Below are 21,943 nucleotides of genomic sequence, written 5' to 3' on the forward strand. Positions count from 1 at the left end.
TAGAAAGCCACTTAACTATGTTTTGAGACATTTGAGCATAAGGAATCTTGTCTCACCTTATTAGGTTAGGTGTGCAAGCTCACTTGTGTTAGTCTCTTTACAGCTCCATGGACTGTTTCCCACCAGGCTCCGCTGTCCATGGGATTCTCTAGGCAAGAATACTGGAGTGGGTTGCCATTTCCTACTTCAGGGGATCTTCCCAACCCAGGATTAAACCTGCATTCCTGCATTAGTGGGTGAATTCTTATCACTGGTGCCACCTGGGAAGCCTATAGCCATGAAAAATAAACAAGAAGGAATGCTGGAGACACTGGGGATTTCTGGCACCGTGTCTGCATACTTTGTCAGCTAAGGGACTCTGACTCCTGTGTTTGTGATGTGAGGCCTGGGAGCACTCTTTTGGAATGTCATCAACATTTTCAGCAGCTTCATGCTTGTACTTGTTGGGACAGTCATGGTGCCTGTACTACCCAATGACCCCTCATTATTAAGATTATTCTTTATAAAGCCCAGAGTTTAGAGAAGAAGCTCCATGCTGTTCACTGTGAAGGGGTGGCCCATGGTGAGAACAAGAATGGATGACCGAATCCATGATGGCTTTGCATGAAGGATCTGTCCAGTAGGAATAAAGGCCACTAGTTAAGTCAATTAGGCAGTCTCTCTCTGGAATTTATATGAGAGAATACTGGCCAATAGGCAAAGAGAAGTTGTATTTGCTAGGTAGAGATAAGCAGAAGAGAAGGCCTTCATTTTCAATAGAAACTGGTCAGGCATATCAGTTTCTGGAGTTTGTTAGGTGACTGTGAGTCCATGTATACTCTTCTCCCCAAAGATACCAGATAGAATCTAGTTCTTGCTATCAAAATACCCCACCGATGCAAATAATTGGTTATTTTGAAGTCTGGGGTTCTGTTTTGCTTCAGGCTGCCTTCAGGTTTAGCTGAAGAGCAGGAGATCTTATACTTACTAAACCAAAGAATCTGCATGGCAGGCCAAATGGATTATCTGGGAAGACATGGAAAATGTCTTTCCATATTTCTGGAGGAGGAAATGGGTAAAGTGAAAAGCAGGATCTGCGTTTAGGAGGGAAGGTGGGCCAGGAAATTTATGCTTGATGATCTCGGTCTGGCCTGTGAAATAGGTTGCCTGTTTCTAAAGGACAGCTCACCTGAGGTTTGAGAGTGACTGAAAATTCTGAAATAAGCCATTTGGATGGCACTTTAATGGATGGTTGCCTTTGTTGCCTAGCAGAGATATTACATGAGAGTATCAATTTGCAGGGACTGAGTTGTGATACTTTGCTGATTCTATTCAACAGAATGTTCGCAGCTGTAAGGGGAGTAAAACAAGAACAAAAAAAGTAAGGGAAGCAGAGAGAGGAGTTTGCAATGAAGTAAAAAAAAAACCTTTGTGGCCAGTAAACCAATTTTATTTTCATTTTTCTCTAAATTCTTTTCGTTGTAATATGATTTTCTAATGTCACAGATCCTCTGAAGTTCTTGTGATCATTTCTTAACCCAGAATGTGAATACCCAAGAGTGAAGCAGGATCCTGTGTTGTTCATGAATAGAGTACTCCCTGAGAGACACAGGAAAAGCCATTTCTTTCAAGTCTCAAAGAGGGTCAAGAGAGGCAACCTCCTAATGCTAATACCGTAGTCAGGATGAGGGTGCTTAAGGTAGCCACGCATGCTGTGTCTCAGATGGCTTAGTCCTCAGTCATGACCCAGATCTCTGAGTTTAGTAGCGGTGGTGGGAGAGGGCTGATTTTCATTTTAGTTTTATCTGTATCTTAGTAGAGAGATCAGAATAAAAAGTGGCATAAAATACTTCTAGCTTGTTAGAACAAAGAGAACAAGGGGTTTAAATATATCAGGGCTCTCATAAGTATACCCGTTAATGACACTCATTGAGGCACCAAGACCATTGCTGGATCTATTACTGAACTTGGTTTCCTTTTTGGTAAATTATGTGCTCTGTCATTGACACTTCAATTTTTTCCTTAAGTTTTGATATTTATATAATGTCAGAAAACATTGCTTAAGATAACAGTATTATTTATGCAGATAAGTAAACAAGCACACAGAATTTTTTAAAGCTTCCTTATTGTTTTCAATTCACCACCCTGCTTTTATAAATTTACTCTATATGTTAAGCATTAACAGAAGAATATTGTATAATTTCCTTTAAAATTTTAAATGTCTAAATAATAGAGTTTAAATAACTTTTTAACTGGTAAAGAATCATAGTCACATTCAATTCAAGGCTTCTTCAACCTTGACAATATGTTCCTCAAAGTGCTGGATGAAAAGTGTGATAGGAAAGACCCTAAACAGTTGATCTACAGATACTGACCAAGGAACTTAAAGGAGAGTTGAAAAGATAATCTCAAAGCATATTAAATCATATGTAAAGCATAAAGGTGCATAACTGAGATTTTAGGACAAAAGATACTACTGAGACAGGCTCTTGGAAATTAATGGGAGGGCCCTGGAGATTTCTCTGAGAAGAAAAGTAGAAAAAAATACAGGTTCAAGGCATCTGGTAATGTGCCAAAAGTGGGAAGGCAGGTGGTAGTCTTGGCATCAGTAATCAGGTTATCCCATGGGGATCTCCCAGGCCAACCCCGTATCAGCGTGGGTGTGTACTTTAGTCATGTCCGACTCTTTGTGACCCCATAGACTGTAGTCCACCAGGCTCCTCTGTCCATGGGATTTTCCAGGCAAGAATACTGGAGTGGGTTGCCATGCCCTTCTCCAGGGGCTCTTCTCAACCCAGGGGTCAAACTGGCATTTCTTACATTTTTTGCATGGCCAGGCGGGTTCTTTACCACTAGCGCCACCATCCTGAACCAAACACTTGGGGGACATCTGATGGTGGCACAGTACAGAGCCAGAATAATAATTCTGGGAAGGCCTTTGGTCTGCCAAGGCTCAGGGTATTCAGGAATGAAGGTGGGTGCCCAGGAAAGGCTACAATATCATCCTGCAGCCAGCATGGGCTCTGAAGAACCTCAAGAAAACCGTGGTCTGAATTATGAAGCAGCGCAACTCCAGTAGCCCTCACATGCGAGGGGAGCATCTGAGCACAGTAGAACTTAAGACCCCGCACTATGGGGCATGAGCCCCTGGATTCCAATCATGGCTTTGTCTCCTGTTGGCTGTATCCTTTGTCAAACCATTTTCTTTCTCTGGGGTCCGAATTTCCTGATCTAAAAATGTAGAGAAAAGTGATACTGCCTCATAGACTTGTCATGATGATTAAACAAGTTACTGTATGAAAAGTACTTAGAACAAGGTTTGACATGTAAGAAGCACTGTATTAAATATTAGCCATTATTATATGAGTTTTATACACTTGATGTTTCATGTTAAAATTGTATTTTCTGTGAAGTTAAACTTTTTGATATATTTTAAGGGACTAGAGCTGGTTTCACATTCAGATACTTTTGGAAGTGGAAATAAGTCCTCTGCCTTACTTGGGAGAAACTGATTAAACCAGCCAGCAGATTAACTTAGGTGATATACTAGATAGTATATAATTCAGTAATAAATTAGGTATATCATGAAATAGTACATGTTCTGTAGAGTTTTGAAGACTAGTCGGTATTAAAATAATCTGAAAAGGCTTTGTGGATGACGTCCAGAGTCTCAAGGGATGGATAGGACTAAAAGTTAGATCAGACATCCTCTTCTTTTCTAGTAATTTTATGATTCTTAAGGAGCCATTTTTGATGAGCCTACACACAAGTTAAAAAGACAAAGCAGGAATGAATACATGCATGCTCAGTGGTATCCGCCTCTTTGTGACTCCATGGACTCTAGCCCACCAGGCTCCTCTGTTCATGGGATTTCCCAGGCAAGAGTACTGGAATGGGTTGCCATGCCCTCCTCCAGAGAATCTTCCCAACCCAGGGGAAGACTGAACTGGCATCTCCTGTGTTTCCTGCATTGGCAGGTGGATTCTTTATCACTAAACCACCAGGGAAGACCTGTAGGACTGAAAGTATATTGACAAATTGATCTACCATGACAAGAATTCATTTGGGAATAACAGAGGTGGTGTGGATAAACCTCAGTAAAGAAAATCAAGTTATAAGGTCCTCAAAAGTAAGAGGTAGGAAATGGCGAGTCAAAGACAATTACTGCACAGAGTAATAATGTGCTGTGGTTTAGATGACCAGATGCATTTAAAGTCTCCCAAGGAGAACAAGTTCTTGACTACTAAGTTGTAGAAAAAAGTTTAATTAACCGAATGTACCACATAACATCTGAAAGTGAGAAAATTAGCCTGGCAGAGAGATGCAGGCAGATAATGAGATCTAGCTCACTGCCAGAAATCTACTGGCTTCAGATTCACTTCCTTTGTTTGTTCAGGTCCTCTCAATGGGAAGGGGAGATGAGTCGACATAGGCAAGCACTCCCATCTTTATAATTCCATTCCTCACAGATCTGAGCATGTCAGATGAAGTTGGAGGATGTGGAGGGATAAGAGTCTGGCAGACAAATCTTATTTACCTTTTTCCTATGGCCTCGTCCTGAAAGAACGTTCTTCATCTAATATGTAGTTTTCCCTTTGTTCTAAATGGCAGCAGGGACTATCTGTGGTCTGCAGCCTATAACTGCTTTGTTCAAGCATGACACATTAAATGAGGCTGGAGCACAATCATGTTTTCAACCTCACATTTTCTGGCCCTCTCTCTGTTCCTCCCCCATCCTACCCTGTCTCACTGACATGCCAATCATTGTCCCTGCCCTGCTGCAGCCCACTTTAAAGAAGGGCATCCCAGTCAGATCCTGCCAGAATAGCCTGAGGGGACTATTTTTGGTACCAGGTGAACCGATACACCTTGGATAGAGTTAACTGTAGCAAGGTCAGCAGCTCAAGTGAAAGGCTGATTCCTATTCATGAGGTCCGCAGAGCTGCCCTCAACACAAATCTGGAAGGACCTTCCAGGCCTTGTGATAGACCTTCTGTTCTCCCTGAGGCAGGCAGTTAGCCAGTTCTTCCTTGGGATTTCTCATTAGTCCCTTGCCCCCACTAATCGAGGCAATTTGAGAGTCCCTCATCCTTGAAACTGAGGATCTGAAGCACCTCTTCCAGTCTTCAAGCTAGTGCCTTTGGCTGCAGTCAATTGTCAACTAATATTTGTAGTTTTCTAAGTGGCATATAAAAGTGAACTCCTTATTGCCAAATTCAGACTTATATTGAAGAAAGTGGGGGAAACCACTAAACCATTCAGGTATGACCTAAATTGAATCCCTTATGATTATACAGTGGAAGTGAGAAATAGATAAAAGGGACTAGATTGGATAGACAGAGTGCCTGATGACTATGAATGGAGGTTCATGACATTGAACAGGAGACAGTGATCAAGACCATCCCCAAGAAAAAGAAATGCAAAAAAGCAAAATGGCTGTCTGAGGAGACCATACAAACAGCTGTGAAAAGAAGAGAAGCAAAAAGCAAAGGAGGAAAGGAAAGATATACACATTTGAATGCAGAGTTCCAAAGAATAGCAAGGAGAGATAAGAAAGCCTTCCTCAGTGATCAATGCAAAGAAATAGAGGAAAATAATAGAATGGGAAAGACTAGAGATCTCTTCAAGAAAATTAGAGACACTAAGGGAACATTTCATGCAAAGATGGGCTCGATAAAGGACAGAAATGGTATGGACCTAACAGAAGCAGAAGATATCAACAAGAGGTGGCAAGAATACACAGAACTGTACAAAAAAGATCTTCACGACCCAGATAATCATGATGGTGTGATCACTCATCTAGAGCCAGACATCCTGGAATGTGAAGTCAAGTGGGCCTTAGGAAGCATCACTACAAACAAAGCTAACGGAGGTCTAGTGGAGGTGATGAAATTCCAGCTGAGATATTTCAAATCCTAAAAGATGATGCTGTGACAGTGCTTCACTCAATATGCCAGCAACTTTTGAAAACTCAGCAGTGGCCACAGAATTGGAAAAGGTCAGTATTCATTCCAATCTCAAAGAAAGGTAATGCCAAAGAATGCTCAAACTACCGCACAATTGCACTCATCTCACATGCTAGTAAAGTAATGCTCAAAATTCTCCAAGCCAGGCTTCAGCATTACGTGAACCGTGAACTTCCAGATGTTCAAGCTGGCTTTAGAAAAGGTAGAGGAACCAGAGATCAAATGGCCAACATCTTTTGGGTCATTGAAAAAGCAAGAGAGTTCCAGAAAAAAACATCTACTTTTGCTTTATTGGCTATGCCAAAGCCTTTGACTGTGTGGGTCACAATAAACTGTGGAAAATTCTGAAAGAGATGGGAATACTAGAGCACCTGACCTGCCTCTTGAGAAACCTGTATGCAGGTCAGGAAGCAACAGTTAGAACTGGACATGGAACAACAGACTGGTTCCAAATAGGAAAAGAAGTACGTCAAAGCTCTATATTGTCACCCACCTTATTTAATTTATATGCAGAGTACATCATGAGAAATGCTGGGCTGGAGGAAGCACAAGCTGGAATCAAGATTGCCAGGAGAAATATCAATAACCTCAGATATGCAGATGACACCACCCTTATGGCAGAAAGTGAAAGTGAAAGTGAAATTGAAGTAGCTCAGTCGTGTCCGGCTCTTTGCGACCCCATGGACTGTAGCCTACCAGGCTCCTGCATCCATGGGATTCTCCAGGCAAGAATACTGGAGTGGGTTGCCATTTCCTTCTCCAAGGGATCTTCCTGGCCGAGGGATCGAACCCAGGTCTCCCACATTGCAGGCAGAAGCTATGGCAGAAAGTGAAGAAGAACTAAAGAGCCTCTTGATGAAAGTGAAAGAGGAGAGTGAAAAAGTTGGCTTAAAACTCAACATTCAGAAAACTAAGATCATGGCATCTGGTCCCATCACTTCATGGCAAATAGATGAGGAAACAGTGGAAACAGTGTCAGACTTTATTTTGGGGGGCTCCAAAATCACTGCAGATGCTGACTGCAGCCATGAAATTAAAAGACGTTTACTCTTTGGAAGGAAAGTTATGACCAACCTAGACAGCATATTGAAAAGCAGAGACGTTACTTTGCCAACCAAGGTCTGTCTAGTTAAGTCTATGGTTTTTCCAGCAGTCATGTATGGATGTAAGAGTTAGACTATAAAGAAAGCTGAGCACCGAAGAATTGATGCTTTTGAACCGTGGTGTTGGAGAAGACTCTTGAGAGTCCGTTTGACTGCAGGGAGATTCAACCAATCCATTCTAAAGGAGATCAGCCCTGGGATTTCTTTGGAAGGAATGATGCTAAAGCTGAAACTCCAATACTTTGGCCAACTGATGTGAAGAGCTGAATCATTTGAAAAGACCCTGATGCTGGGAAAGATTAAGGGCAGGAGGAGAAGGGGATGACAGAGGATGAGATGCTTGGATGGCATCACTGACTCAATGGACATGAGTTTTGGTGGACTCCAGGAGTTGGTGATGGAAAGGGAGGCCTGGCATGCTGTGGTTCATGGGGTTGCAAGAGTCGGACATGACTGAACGACTTAACTGAATTGAACTGAAGTTTCACTAGTGGTGGAGAACCTGACTGCCAATGCTGGAGAGATAAGAAATGTGGGTTCAATCCCTGGGTCTGGAAGATCCCCTGAAGAAGGGCATGGCAACCCACTCCAGTATTCTTACCTGGAGAATCCCATGGACAGAGAAGCCAGGTGTCCGACAGATTATAGGGTTTCTAAGAGTTAGACATAACTGAAGCAACTCGGCATGCAAGTAGATATAAACCATTGCTTTTTTCAGTGGTAATTTTACTATTAAAGGGCATTTTTGTTGTTGTTCAGTTACTCAGTCATATCCGACTCTGCAATGCCATAGACTGCAACAGGCCAGGCCTCCCTGTCCTTCACTATCTCCTGGAGTTTGCTCAAACCCTTGTCCATTGAGTCGGCAATGCCATGGAACAGTTTCATCCTCTTTTGTCCCCTTCTTCTCTTGCCTTCAGTCCTCCCAACATCAGGGTCTTTTACAATGAGCTGGCTCTTCACGTTAGGTTGCCAAATTATCAGGGCTTCAAATTCAGCATTAGCTCTTCCAATGAATATTCAGGGTGAAGACTGAAAAAACCAGACCTACATAAAGAATCACTAGTGGTAGAATTTCAGAAACAAACCAGATAGCAGGAAGGTATATTTTTGAAAGGGCCTCTGCCTGGAGTTCCTTAATAATATCATATAGTTTCCAATGTTGAATGCTGAAAAAAACCCTAGAGCATGGGATCAAAGTCTTAGCTTTGGGCCCTAGTCCTAGCTCTCTTTCTTACTACTTCTTTTAATCATGGGCAAGCCCTTAATTCTTTGGATCTCAGTTTTCTGATTTGCATATTTATTATCAGAATAAATAAATAAATAAACAATAAGGGCTCGTCTAGCTATAATATTCTGTCATATTTCTACCATTCAACCACAAGAGCAGCCTATCCATTAAAGTTCATGAAACAAAGATTCCTTGCAAAAGTGAAATTCTCTGAGTGTTTAGGACATACATTCCCATGAACTCCCCCTAATCCCTTGGAATGGAGAGAGATTCCACAGTATACGTTCTGGGAAAAGGGGAGAAAAATAACACCTGTGTGGGAAAGATTTTACTATCAGTAGTGTTGTCTTTAAAAAGACAGAACATACATCCATTAAAAAAAGTATAATTTGTGTTTACTAATTGCTAGTTGAAAATATTAGAATGATTAAAAATTAGACTCAAATAAGATTCAATATTGGGCTTCCCAGGTAGTTCAGTGGTAAAGGATCTCTCTGCCAATGCAGGGAACACAGGAGATGCATGTTTGATCTCTGGGTTGGGAAGAACCCCTGGAAGAGGAAATGGCAACCCAGTTAGTGTTCTTTCCCAAGAAAATCTCATGGACAGAGGAGACTGGTGGGCTATACAATCCATGGGATTGCAGAGTTGGACACAACAGAGTGATTGAATATACACACAATTTTCAATATTGAGAAATTACAGGAAAGAGCACTGTATTTCTTGACTTAAATTGTTTACTAGGATAATGATTATAGCTAACATTTATGGAGCATCTAAAATCTGCTAGCAGTTTTGCTATCCTTTCAAAAATTAAAGTTCAAAAGATTTTTGTATTATAAAATGAACCACCCATTTGACAGATTTTGAATCCAGCTGATAATCAGTATATTGTGCCCAGACTCTTACCTTGTTGTTCACTAGTGCTTTCCCAGACTGGCTTAATAAAAACTAGATTAACAACAGAAGATAGTCACCAAATATTCCAACAGTTGTATTGTCTTAGAGATGAAAGTAGTGAGTCCATATCCCATCATAAATCTTTTTCCAAATTGCTTTTCAGGACATAGTTCAAGTAGAACAACCGATTTATTTCTGTCAGCTCTCTGACCTCTGTATTGAGTAATGTGTTACATGTAGAGGCTGGTTAGCAAACAATAGCTTTTGCTACAGAAACGCTGACTAAGGCCTCCTGCTAGACAGTCTGCATTGCTGCTTTTCTGTCCCTGGGGTAAAAGACACAAGCTTGTTGTGGAAATGACAGCTTTATACCCATGACTGTTCATCCTAAGATCATCACAAGTGTGAGCTGTGTCTGTACACAAGAATACATGCACACTCATACATTCACAGCTAGTCTTACTTGGTAAAATGACTTGTTGCTTCCAGGTCTGTATCTTGTGGACGAAGATTATTATACACATATTTCAGGTCTTGGATTCCGCTTAGCTCGGGCAATCCTGCATGTAACATCTTAGCAAAACAAACACACACAAACAAAACAAAACAAAATCTCAATAAATATAAATAAAATTTCCTCTTCTGTAGAAGAGGCATGTTCAGCAAGAGAAAATAGAAATAATAAGAGCTCTAGTGTCCGAATTTCTGGATCCATGATTTAAAATCTAAATGATCATGAATTTTCTCCTTTTTAAAGTGAATACAAAAATACCCAACATGTTCTGAGAGAATCAACTAGTAATGATTAAGAAAGAGCTATACATATAAATTATAACACAAAAATTATATCACAATATCTATCTTTAAGAAGAAAACCTTAATCCCTCCAAACACGTAAGTGAAGCATCCAGGTAAAATGGTGTGTAAGGAAAGAAAAAAACTCATCTTTCTGTTGCTTAATCTTATGCCGCATTCCTTTGCTTTTTAATCTTATGTTCTTTAATGAGTCAATGACTCTTACTATAAGAACATATTTTTCCCTAGTTAAGTGGTGACTAAATTTATTTAACAATATTAAAACAATGAAACAAAGATTAAACCACACAAATTTTCAGGTATTTTTTGCCAAACTTTGGGAAAATGCTCTGTTTAGATTATAGTGTATATTGAAGGAGTAATACTCCCTTTAGTTATAGGCAAACATCTTAGAAAAAAATAGATCTTTGAGATGAATGTGAGCTCTGAGAAAAAAAGAATGCCTTCAGTATCTCATGACTAAAATAAATTACTTCCTGCTCTGGAATAGAGGAAGAGAAGTTAAGAACAGTTGTGGGAAGTTAAGAAAAATGCTGTTGATCCTAAAAATAAAGAAAAAACTGAGGAACTTCCTTGAAGGTCCAGTGGTTAAGGCTTTGCCTTCCAATGAAGGGGGTGGAGGTTTGATCCCTGGTTAGGAAGATAATATCACACCTTGTGGCCACAATACCAAAACATAAAACAGGAACAATATTGTAACACATTCAATAAAGACTTTAAAAAGGGCCCACATTTTTTAAAAATCTAAAAAAAAAAAAAGAATAAACTGAGAGTGTGGCTATGGAGGATGGCTGAAGTTGACACTGACTTAATGAAGTTCAAGCAAAAAAAAAATGGATTTGAAACTATTTTCCCTTCCTACTCTTTCCACACAGGCTGAGGGACCAGCATAAATAGATGGACAGAGGAGAGCAAGATATCTTCCATTTGTTCACAGAGATCCAAGATAGATTTCAGGAACATTGGGTATCCTGTGGGTGAGTGACAAGAGATGGGACTGAAAAGGCTAGGAATGTAGGCTGTTTTAGTAATAGGAAATATTCTGTACTTTATCCTAAAGGCAAATAAAGCTCCTTTCATGTTTATACATGAGTATAAAAAGAATGAATTGTGTTTGAGAAAGATCATCATGGTTACATGTGAAAAATAAAGTGGGGCCAAATAAGAGGCTAGATTGGAGACTGTTGAGGAATGAAGAAAAGTTACTAGTGTTTAAATATACCTAGGGGATAGAATTGAGAAAACTAGGTGGTTGACTGGATATATTTGGCAGACTGGGTGGGGCCTAAAGCATAAGTACAGATTTGGGGGTTATTAGCATACAGATATTGGAGAAGGAAATGGCAACCCACTCCAGTATTCTTGCCTGAAGAATCCCAGGGACGGGGGAGCCTGGTGGGCTGCCGTCTATGGGGTCGCACAGAGTCGGACACGACTGAAGTGACTTAGCAGCGGCAGCAGCAGCAGCATACAGATAGTAATTGAAACCATCGGAATGGATTAGGTTGTCCTAGGAAGTTGTCAGCTGTCTTTCCCCATGGATGACCCAGCATCTTAAATTCATGATATCTAAAGTTGAGCAAATTTTCTTCTATAAACTCTTCCTCCTGCTTCTTATTTCATATCTCACTGCCACCATTGTCCATATAACAAGAAGTGAATGTGTTAGTCACTCAGTTGAGTCTGCGACTCCAAGGACTGTAGCCCATCAGGCTCCTCTGTCCATGGCATTCTCCAGGAGAGAATACTGGAGTGGGAAGCCATTCCCCTCTCCAGGGGATCTTCCTGACCCAGGGCTCAAACCCAGGTCTCCCACATTGCAGGCAGATTCTTTACTATCTGAGACACCAGGGAAGCCCATAGTAACAAGAAATTCATATCTTATTTGAGTTTCTCTTCTTCCTGACTCCCAATGACAATCCTCCATTGCAATTATTGTTCCAGCTCAGCTCCCCATCTTCATTTGCTTAGATAACTTGAATAGCTTTTTTTTTCTGGCTCTTTAATCCTTATCTATCTAATTACATAATTTCTAAGTTATCTTTCTAAAATCCAAGTTACATGGATTTTAGTATGATGGTACTTCCTTCATCAAAGACAAAGAAACTTCTAGGTTTTCAGATGGCTATATCTCAGGTGGCTATATAAGTCCACAATTTTCATCCTGGTCATAAATGACTTTCTTAATCTAACTGTGATCTAACACTTCAACCTTACTATCTACATAGGCCCCCACCTGTGCCACAGACTGGATACACTTGGTCACCTCCATTTCTAACACGTCATGCACATGGTCTTTAAGCCTTCACACATACTTATGATTTTCTTTCAGTCAGGATTCCTTTCCTCTCTTCCCTTGTCTTGAAATTCTTTTTGAAGGTGCATCTGAATTACTTCTTCTTCCTTGAAAGCACCACAGATTCTCTTGATAAGGTTTCATAATTTGCTTTCTTTGTACAGTAATCCTATTTTGGTTACAGCTCTTTCAAAGAACTTATTGCTACCTAGCTTTAACTACGTTTTGAGTGTATGTTTGTCACATTAGATTTTAAGTTCTTTGAGAATAGAAATTAAGTTTTTAGTCCATGTTGAATTGTCTATATTGCATAACATTGTGCTTCATAGTTAGAATTTAATGAATGTCTGAATTAATGAATGCATGAGTAAATGAAAAAATATCTGACCCTGTGAGGCATTGAAAACCTACAGATAGAACTTCAATCTCAACTAATAAACTTAAAATCAGCCATAGGGAGATACATTGCCAAGAGCAACTAAAACCTAGATTATTCTATCAGTTCTGTACTTAAGAGTTCCAGAGACATAGGCGCACTTATTGTGACAGTGTCACCCTTTAACACAGTACGACTGTCTCTTTGCTATGAACACCTAGAGCTGAATTGCTTTCTAGTTTCTCTGAATATTCTGAATTCACACATGCTCCTTTAGGACTATGTCAAACATTTCCTTGGGAAGTAGACTTTATACTTACCCCTTCCTACACATGCACACACACACACACACACACACACACACACACACACACAGACCACACCAGTGGTCTGCCAAGTGTAGATGGCTTCAGATCCAAATTCTCTCCCTTTCATGTGGCTGATTAAAGGAAGCAAGTGCTAACTTTGCCCTTGTTGATGGGCTTAATTCCTTAGAAAGAGGGCTTTTAGTGTTGCAACTGTGCACATGAGAGTAAGGATGGTCTCAAACTTGGGTGCACTTAGCCAGGTCTGTTCACTGACCCACAGAGATGTGGTTCAAGTGCCTGCCAGCTTAGATTACATGGGTCAAAACTTTAGTTGGGTTTCCCCAGTGGGCTCAGTGGTAAAGAATCCGCCTACAATTCAGAAGACGTGGGTTAGATCGCAGGGTTGGGAAGATCCACCGGAGCAAGAAATGGCAACACACTCCAGTATACTTGCCTGGGAAATCCCATGGAAAGAAGAACCTGGCAGGCTAAAGTTCATGGGGCCACAAGAATTGGACACGACTTAGTGACTAAATCACCAACAATAACCTTAATTGGGGGCAATAAGAAAGAGAAAGGGTGGCTAGTACAGATAAACAGATAAGTTCCTTCTTAAAACATGGGAACATTAAAAAAATTTTTTTCAATTCTGTTTTTCTCTTACTGACTCCAAATCTATCTTGATAGTTATGCTTCAGAAAGCAGGCATTCTTTGCCACCATGTAGAGAAGTTAGAAAGATTTCTGCTGGGAAATATTGGATATAAAAATGGGTGTGATAAACATTTAAAACTGGGTGAATGGTCCCTATGTTCCTGGGAGCCTTCCATAATGACTGCTATTGATTTTTTAATAAGAGAAAAGCTGATGAAATACAGGCTTTTATGTTAGTGAATCCAGCCACAACACTCTTGGGTCTCTACAGATGTTTTGCTTTTAAGCAAGATGGGAATTTCATGGATTATTTTTCCCCAGCTTTTCCCAGGAGTAAACAAAAAGGACTGAATATCTGGAAACGGGCTGTTCTCTAATGAGGATGAGCAATGAACTCCACAGCAGACACCAAATGTTTGTGTCTTATAATCCTTTGTTATTGACCATTCATGGAGGGCAGAACTTATGACCCATGTCAAATACTTTTCAAGTTGTAACTAGGTTATGGCACAGTAAATTAAGTTCTTTTTGAGTAAGTTAACACAGAAAGAGTCATTTGAGAGAGAGTTGAGGGAAATATAGATTACACACAGATGTAGAAAGTAACCCAAAAGGAGTCCATGTGTTGGCCAGAATTGGAATGGGAAAAAAAAAATAGCTTGGGGTGAAGAGAATGGGATTGATATATACACACTACTATATATAAAATATCAAAGGGAACTCTACTCAATACTCTGTGGTGACCTAGATGGGAAGGAAATCCCAAAAAGAATGAAAAGACAGTGTTAGTTGTTCAGTTGTGTCTGACTCTTTGCAACCCCATGGCCTGCAGCCCACTAGGTTCCTCTGTCCATGAGATTCTCCAGGCAAGAATACTGGAGTGAGTTTTATTCCCTTCTCCAGGGATCTTCTCAACCCAGGGATCGAACCCCAGTCTCCCACATTGAAGGCACATTCTTACCATTTGAGCCACCAGGGATGCCCACTAAAAATGTCAACAGAGTGTATATATGTATATAGATAGCTGATTCACTTTGTTGTACAGCAGAAACTAATACAACATTGTTAATCAACTGTACTACAATTAAAAAACAGACAAACAAAAAAACCCCCAGAGCTTGGCACTGGTACTGCAGTTCTGATAATGGGTATATCTTTTTCCAATAGACTATAAAACCGCTAGACCATTCAGATATGACCTAAATCAAATCCCTTATGATTATACAGTGGAAATGAGAAATAGATTTAAGGGCCTAGATCTGATAGATAGAGTGCCTGATGAACTATGGAATGAGGTTCATGACATTGTACAGGAGACAGGGATCAAGACCATCTCCATGGAAAAGAAACACAAAAAAGCAAAATGGCTGTCTGGGGAGGCCTTACAAATAGCTGTGAAAAGAAGAGAAGCGAAAAGCAAAGGAGAAAAGGAAAGATATAAGCATCTGAATGCAGAGTTCCAAAGAATAGCAAGAAGAGATAAGAAACTTTCTTCAGTGATCAATGCAAAGAAATAGAGGAAAACAACAGAATGGGAAAGACTAGAGATCTCTTCAAGAAAATTAGAGATACCAAGGGAACATTTCATGCAAAGATGGGCTTGATAAAGGACAGAAATGGTATGGACCTAACAGAAGCAGAAGATATTAGACGAGGCGGCAAGAATACACAGAAGAACTGTACAAAAAAGATCTTCATGACCAAGATAATCATGATGGTGTGATCACTCATCTAGAGCCAGACATCCTGGAATGTGAAGTCAAGTGGGCCTTAGAAAGCATCACTATGAACAAAGCTAGTGGAGGTGATGGAATCCAGTCGAGCTATTTCAAATCTTGAAAGATGATGCTGAGAAAGTGCTGCACTCAATATGCCAGCAAGTTTGGAAAACTCAGCAGTGGCCACAGGACTGGAAGAGGTCAGTTTTCATTCCAATCCCTAAGAAAGGCAATGCCAAAGAATGCTCAAACTACCACACAATTGCACTCATCTCACATGCTAGTAAAGTAATGCTCAAAATTCTCCAAGCCAGGCTTCAGCCATACGTGAACTGTGAACTCCCTGATGTTCAAGCTGGTTTTAGAAAAGGCAGAGGAACCAGAGATCAAACTGCCAACATCCGCTAGATCATGGAAAAAGCAAGAGAGTTCCAGAAAAACATCGATTTCTGCTTTATTGACTATACCAAAGCCTTTGACTGTGTGGGTCACAATAAACTGTGGAAAAGTCTTCACGAGATGGGGATACCAGACCACCTGACCTGCCTCTTGAGAAATCTGTATACAGGTCAGGAAGCAACAGTTAGAACTGGACATGGAACAACGACTGGTTCCAAATAGGAAAAGGAGTACGTCAAGGCTGTATATTGTCACCCTGCTTATTTAACTTATATGCAGAGTACATCATGAGAAACGCTGGAATGGAAGAAACACAAGCTGGAATCAAGATTTCTGGGAGAAATATCAATAACCTCAGATATGCAGATGACACCATCCTTATGGCAGAAAGTGAAGAGGAACTAAAAAGCCTCTTGATGAAAGGGAAAGTGGAGTGAAAAAGTTGGCTTCAAGCTCAACATTCAGAAAACGAAGATCATGGCATTCGGTCCCATCACTTCATGGGAAATAGATGGGGAAACAGTGGAAACGGTGTCAGACTTTATGTTTTGGGGCTCCAAAATCACTGCAGATGGTGACTGCAGCCATGAAATTAAAAGACGCTTATTCCTTGGAAGAAAAGTTATGACCAACCTAGACAGTATATTCAAAAGCAGACATTACTTTGCTGACTAAGGTCCGCCTAGTCAAGGCTATGGTTTTTCCAGTAGTCATGTATGGATGTGAGAGTTGGACTGTGAAGAAGGCTGAGCACTGAAGAATTGATGCGTTTGAACTGTGGTATTGGAGAAGACTCTTGAGAGTCCCTTGGACTGCAAGGAGATCCAACCAGTCCATTCTGAAGGAGATCAGCCCTGGGATTTCTCTGGAAGGACTGATGCTAAAGCTGAAGCTCCAATACTTTGGCCACCTCATGTGAAGAGTTGACTCATTGGAAAAGACTTTGATGCTGGGAGAGATTGGGGGTAGGAGGAGAAGGGGATGACAGAGGATGAGATGGCTGGATGGCATCACTGACTCGATGGACGTGAGTCTGAGTGAACTCCGGGAGTTGGTGATGGACAGGGAGGCCTGGCGTGTTGTGATTCATGGGGTTGCAAAGAGTCGGACATGACTGAGCGAGTGAACTGAACTGAACTGATAAACTCCATGGGGACAGAAATTCTGTTCATCCCTTTACAGATATTTCTCCAGAGCCTAGCACAGTGATGTAGATGCAGCCAATCTTCAACAAATATTTATTGAGTGATAGAATAAATAACTAAATGCTGTTAAACAATCTTCTAAATGTAAATTTGGTCTTTATTTTATAAGAAGCTCTACCAGAGAAGATATGGTCTTGAAACCTTTACTGATGTTTTGTTTATCTACAGAACCCCATAAGAAAGAAATGTGGAGCAGAGAATCAAGAGGTAAGTAATCAGAAACAGAGATATAACATCGCTCTTTTACACATGTGTGCGGGGTCACAAAAGAGCCAGAGACGACTTAGTGACTAAATAACAACAACGTTCATTTGTCTAATTGGTCCATTTCCCAGGTGAGGCTCAGTGGTAAAGAATCTGCCTGCCAATGCAGGAGACATGGGTTCGATCCCTGGGTCAGGAAGATCCCCCTGGAGCAGGAAATGGAAACCCACTCCAGTATTCTTCCCTGTAAAAGTCCATGAACAAAGGAGCCTGGCACCAGGGCTCCTGTCCATGGGGTCGCAGAGTCGAACACGACTGAGCACGCACGCACACACTAACTGGCCCACATTGCATCTGATCTCGGTTTCAGTTTCTGTAAAAGTCTAAGTCTAAGATTATAAGATTAATCTGATTTAGTATCATTCACTGCCAACTTTTCTTTCTTAGCCTAAAAGTCAGACTTGAATAATTAAAACAGGGAATTTTTTTGTAAATACTATTTACCAGAATCCTTCAATGTCTGATTTTAATGTTATTTTATGAAAAATTATTTGACTACTTGAATAAAATATCATGTATCTACTTCTTTAGATGAAATAACATTGTATATAGTCTTTAATGACTATTTAATATATTATGATGCACATGCTAAAAGTTTTCTTTTAAGTGGAAATGTTTATTAAACAAAAGAAGAAAGCCCACCAATACCTTTTAGAATCCTTTTTTTCTTCAAAAGTCTGTTCTTTCACATTATTTTAACATGCTTGTCATTCAGCATAATTTTACTGTCAGCTAAGCAACAGTATAAAATGATATTTGTCATTTTCTGCTTTGGGTTTATTTTTAAAATGTCTGTGACTGGTGGAAGCAGTTGTTAGAATATGGTACTCAGTCTTAGGAGGCAGTTACTTAGAGCATTTTAGACATTTAGAAAGGCTGGGTACCTAATTTGCTTGTGTACATGAATTTTGTCTTCCTTCAGTTCAGTTCAGTTCAGTTCAGTTGCTCAGTTGTGTCCGACTCTTTGCGACCCCATGAATTGCAGCACACCAGGCCTCCCTGTCCATCACCAACTCCTGGAGTTCACTCAGAGTTGCGTCCATCGAGTCAGTGAGGTCATCCAGCCATCTCATCCTCGGTCATTCCCTTCTCCTCCTGCCCCCAACCCCTCCCAGCATCAAAGTCTTCTCCAATGAGTCAGCTCTTCGCATGAGGTGGCCAGAGTACTGGAGTTTCAGCTTTAGCATCATTCCTTCCAAAGAAATCCCTGGGTTGATCTCCTTTAGAATGGACTGGTTGGCTTCCTTATTAAATTGAAAATTTTAAGACTGACAAGATATCATATGTTAATCTTTTCTCTATAGTTTCTGGCATATAGTAAGTACTCAAGAGTTTATGGATTCATGAGCTAGACCCCATTAGAGTGCAAACGTTGATATCATCTGGATATTTACTATGAAATGGAGTCAAGGTCATAGACGCAGTCCTTGTAGAGTCCTACCTGTGCGTTGAATACAATGAACTATAAACCATCTAATGATTATAATATGATCTAATATAATTGGGAGATAGAGTAAAATTCTACCAGTATGAATCACTGGCTATTACTGGAAAGTCAGTTTGACTCTGGAGATGGACAGAACTGTATATATCCAGTTTACATGTGAAGTAACCAAAATGTCTTTCTATATGAAGGACTACATATTTATAGAATATTTAGAAATTCATATTTTGAAGACAGAGAAGAAAGAAGTAAGGTCCATATGTTGTTTGAAAAGTGAAACAAGAATCAAAATCCAATCTTCACTGCAAGAAGGTCAGCATTTATTTAGTACTATGCAATAGAACTTTTCTGCTATGATGGAAATATTTTATATTTGTGTTGCCCAATATGATACCACTAGCTAGATGTGGCTGGTGAGTGAAATGTGAAATTTCAAATGAAATGTGGTTAGTGAGACTAAGGAGCTGAATTTTAAATTTTATTCAATGCTAATTAAATTTAAATAACCAAGTGATTAGGGGATACTGTATGGACAACGCTCTTATAGGTTAACAAGGATCTAGTATAATAATTGGATCCTACTATAGGACACGTACTGTGCTGTTTATATTAATTATCTAATAGGGCTATTATGAAATGTAAATAAATTAGTACACATAAGGCACTTAGCATAAAGGCTTATGTAAAATATTAAGCATTAGGTCACTTATTTATCAGTCCTACAAGGTAGATGCTATTACCTTTATTTAATAGATGAGGCAACAAGAGTCTGACTGGAGTCAGTAACATATGCTGAGGAATATAACCAGTAAGAGGCCAACTTAGAATTCAAACCCAGGAATTCAAAGTTACCGTTAACAGCATCTAGTAGAACTGTCATCTGATGGCAATAAACCAGTTTTTAAAAACTTATTCATTTTTAACTGAAGGATGGGGAAACAATGGAAACAGTAAGACTTTGTTTTTCTGGGCTCCAAAATCACTGTAGATGGTGACTGCAGCCATGAAATTAAAAGATGCTTGCTCTCTGGAAGAAAAACTATGACCAACCTTGACAGCTTATTAAAAAGCAGCGACATTATTTTGCCAACAAAGGTCCATCTAGTCAAAGCTATGGTTTTTCCAGTAGTCATGTATGGGTGTGAAAGTTGGACTATAAAGAAAGCTGAGCAATGAAGAATTGATGCTTTTGAACTGTGGTGTTGGAGCAGACTCTTGAGAGTCCCCTGGACTGCAAGGAGATCCAACCAGTCAATTCTAAAGGAAATCAGTCCTGAATATTCATTGGAAGGACTGATGCTGAAGCTGAAACTCCAATACTTTGGCCACCTGATGCAGAGAGCCAATTCATTAGGAAAGACACTGATGCTGGGAAAAACTGAAGGTGGGAGGAGAAGGGGATGACAGAGGATGAGATGGCTGGATGGCATCACTGACTCAATGCACATGAGTTTGAGCGAGCTCCGGGAGTTGGTGGTGGACAGGGAAACCTGGCGTGCTGCAGTCAGAATGGAAAGATAATTGCTTTACAGAATTTTGTAGCTTTTTGCAAAACTTCAACATGAATCAGTCACAGGTGTACATATATCCCCTCCCTTTTGAACCTTCCACCCATCTCTCTCCCCATCCCACCCCTCTAGGTTGATACAGAGCCCTGTTTGAGTTTCCTGAGACACATAGAAAATTCCCGTTGGCTGTCTATTTTACACATGGTAATGTAAGTTTCCATGTTACTCTCTCCATACAGCTCACCCTAAACCAGTTATTTTGATCATTGTACTGATTTCAACACCATGCTGATTTACTAAAGATGTATACATCTCCTACAGTTTGCTGCAGTTATTAGCGTGTATGTAAGTGCCCATAGGAATCACCACATTTACCTTCCAGGAGATATTTCTATGAGATCCCTCTCCTCTCACCTTGACATTTGGTTGGTCCACTGGACAGTGGAATGAAACATTAAAAATTCCTCTGTTGGCCAACAGAGAGCACCCAGGACTATGATGCATAGACTCAAATGTGCTACTCTAGAGTTGAGTTGCTAGCAAGTCATCTCACATTTTTGACTCTCAGTTTCTTCTGGAAAATAAGCAAGTGATCAAAGGGATTGGGAGGGAAACCACGAAAAATCCTTGCTTGTTCTACATAATTGGGTTGCCTTAATGTGAACATGAGATAGTATTTTAAAAATACTTTTGAAAAAATCCTAAAGCACTGTGCAACTCATATAATATTCTAAATTACTGTCCTTGATCTTTAATCAAAATATACTGAAATAATCCCTGAATATATCAATATTATTGTGAAGAGAAAGGTTTGAGACAATGACTGTGAATTAATGTTATGAACTGTTAAGAAATGTATTGGAAAGATGTACAATGGTACTTTTAGTTTGTTCATTCCATTCCATTTTGAATAGCTCTTTGGGGAACTCCAAACCATTAGCAAAGATAGATGACTGAAAGACAGAAACAAGTGAAGCTTATTATTTCTGTTAATTCTCCAAGGGACTTACCATTTCTAGCAGGTTCAAGAGCAGCCGGCTATGTCTTCTGACAATATTATAAGCTCGACAGCAAAGCTCCACAAAATCTTGAAAATGCTGTGGGTTTTTCCCACCCTCTGTAATAAAGTATTCCATCTCTGAAGTAAAAATAAAAGGGGCTCGGTCTCTATAAGCAAAAAAAGAAAAAAAAAGAAAGAAAGAAAAGCAAGAACAATCATAAGCAGGAAGAGAAATTGTTGGAAGAGTCAAATTAGGCAGTTACAACAACTTATTTCCATTTGAAATTTTTTTGTTATTTTTCTCTCCGCTCTAATGGATGAACTTCATTGTAGGATGGTTAGAGAAGCTTGCTAATTATAGGCTTTGAATAATGTATCTGAGCTGTAATGGAGAAGGAAGGACAAGTTATTTTACAAAGTTGACCTATACTGTCTCAAATAGTAATTTCAAGTTATTTTTGATGTGACTATTATCCATTAAAGTTAATATAGGGAATGCGATTTTACAGAAAATATATTTATTGCTAAAGTATGAAATGATAGAACAGATCATGTTTTTAACCTCATGGTACTTTTTCTTTTTCTTTTTTTTAATGGTCTTCCCTGGTGGCTCAGATGGTAAAGAATCTGCCTGCAATGAGAGAGACTCAGGGTCGATCCCTGGATTGGGAAGATACCCTGGAGAAGGAAGTGAAGTCGCTCAGTCATGTCTGACTCTTTGAGACCACATGGACTGTAGCCCACTAGGCTCCTCCCTCCGTGGAATTTTCTAGGCAA

General features: G+C 39.9%; 1 protein-coding gene across 1 annotated transcript in view; it reads right to left on the bottom strand.

The window, feature by feature from the left end:
- PIK3C2G (phosphatidylinositol-4-phosphate 3-kinase catalytic subunit type 2 gamma) overlaps positions 1 to 21,943 on the bottom strand; it is a 487,933-nt gene that overhangs the window by 111,677 nt on the left and 354,313 nt on the right. The window contains exons 25-26 of the mRNA XM_068970622.1: positions 21,177 to 21,333; positions 9,643 to 9,752 (exon numbers count right to left, since the gene is read on the bottom strand). Of these exons, the coding sequence (XP_068826723.1) occupies positions 9,643 to 9,752; positions 21,177 to 21,333 (267 nt within the window). The remainder of the gene's footprint in view (positions 1 to 9,642; positions 9,753 to 21,176; positions 21,334 to 21,943) is intronic.

This window comes from Capricornis sumatraensis, chromosome 4 (assembly GCF_032405125.1).
Source record: "Capricornis sumatraensis isolate serow.1 chromosome 4, serow.2, whole genome shotgun sequence".
Classification (NCBI taxonomy): Eukaryota; Metazoa; Chordata; class Mammalia; order Artiodactyla; family Bovidae; genus Capricornis; species Capricornis sumatraensis.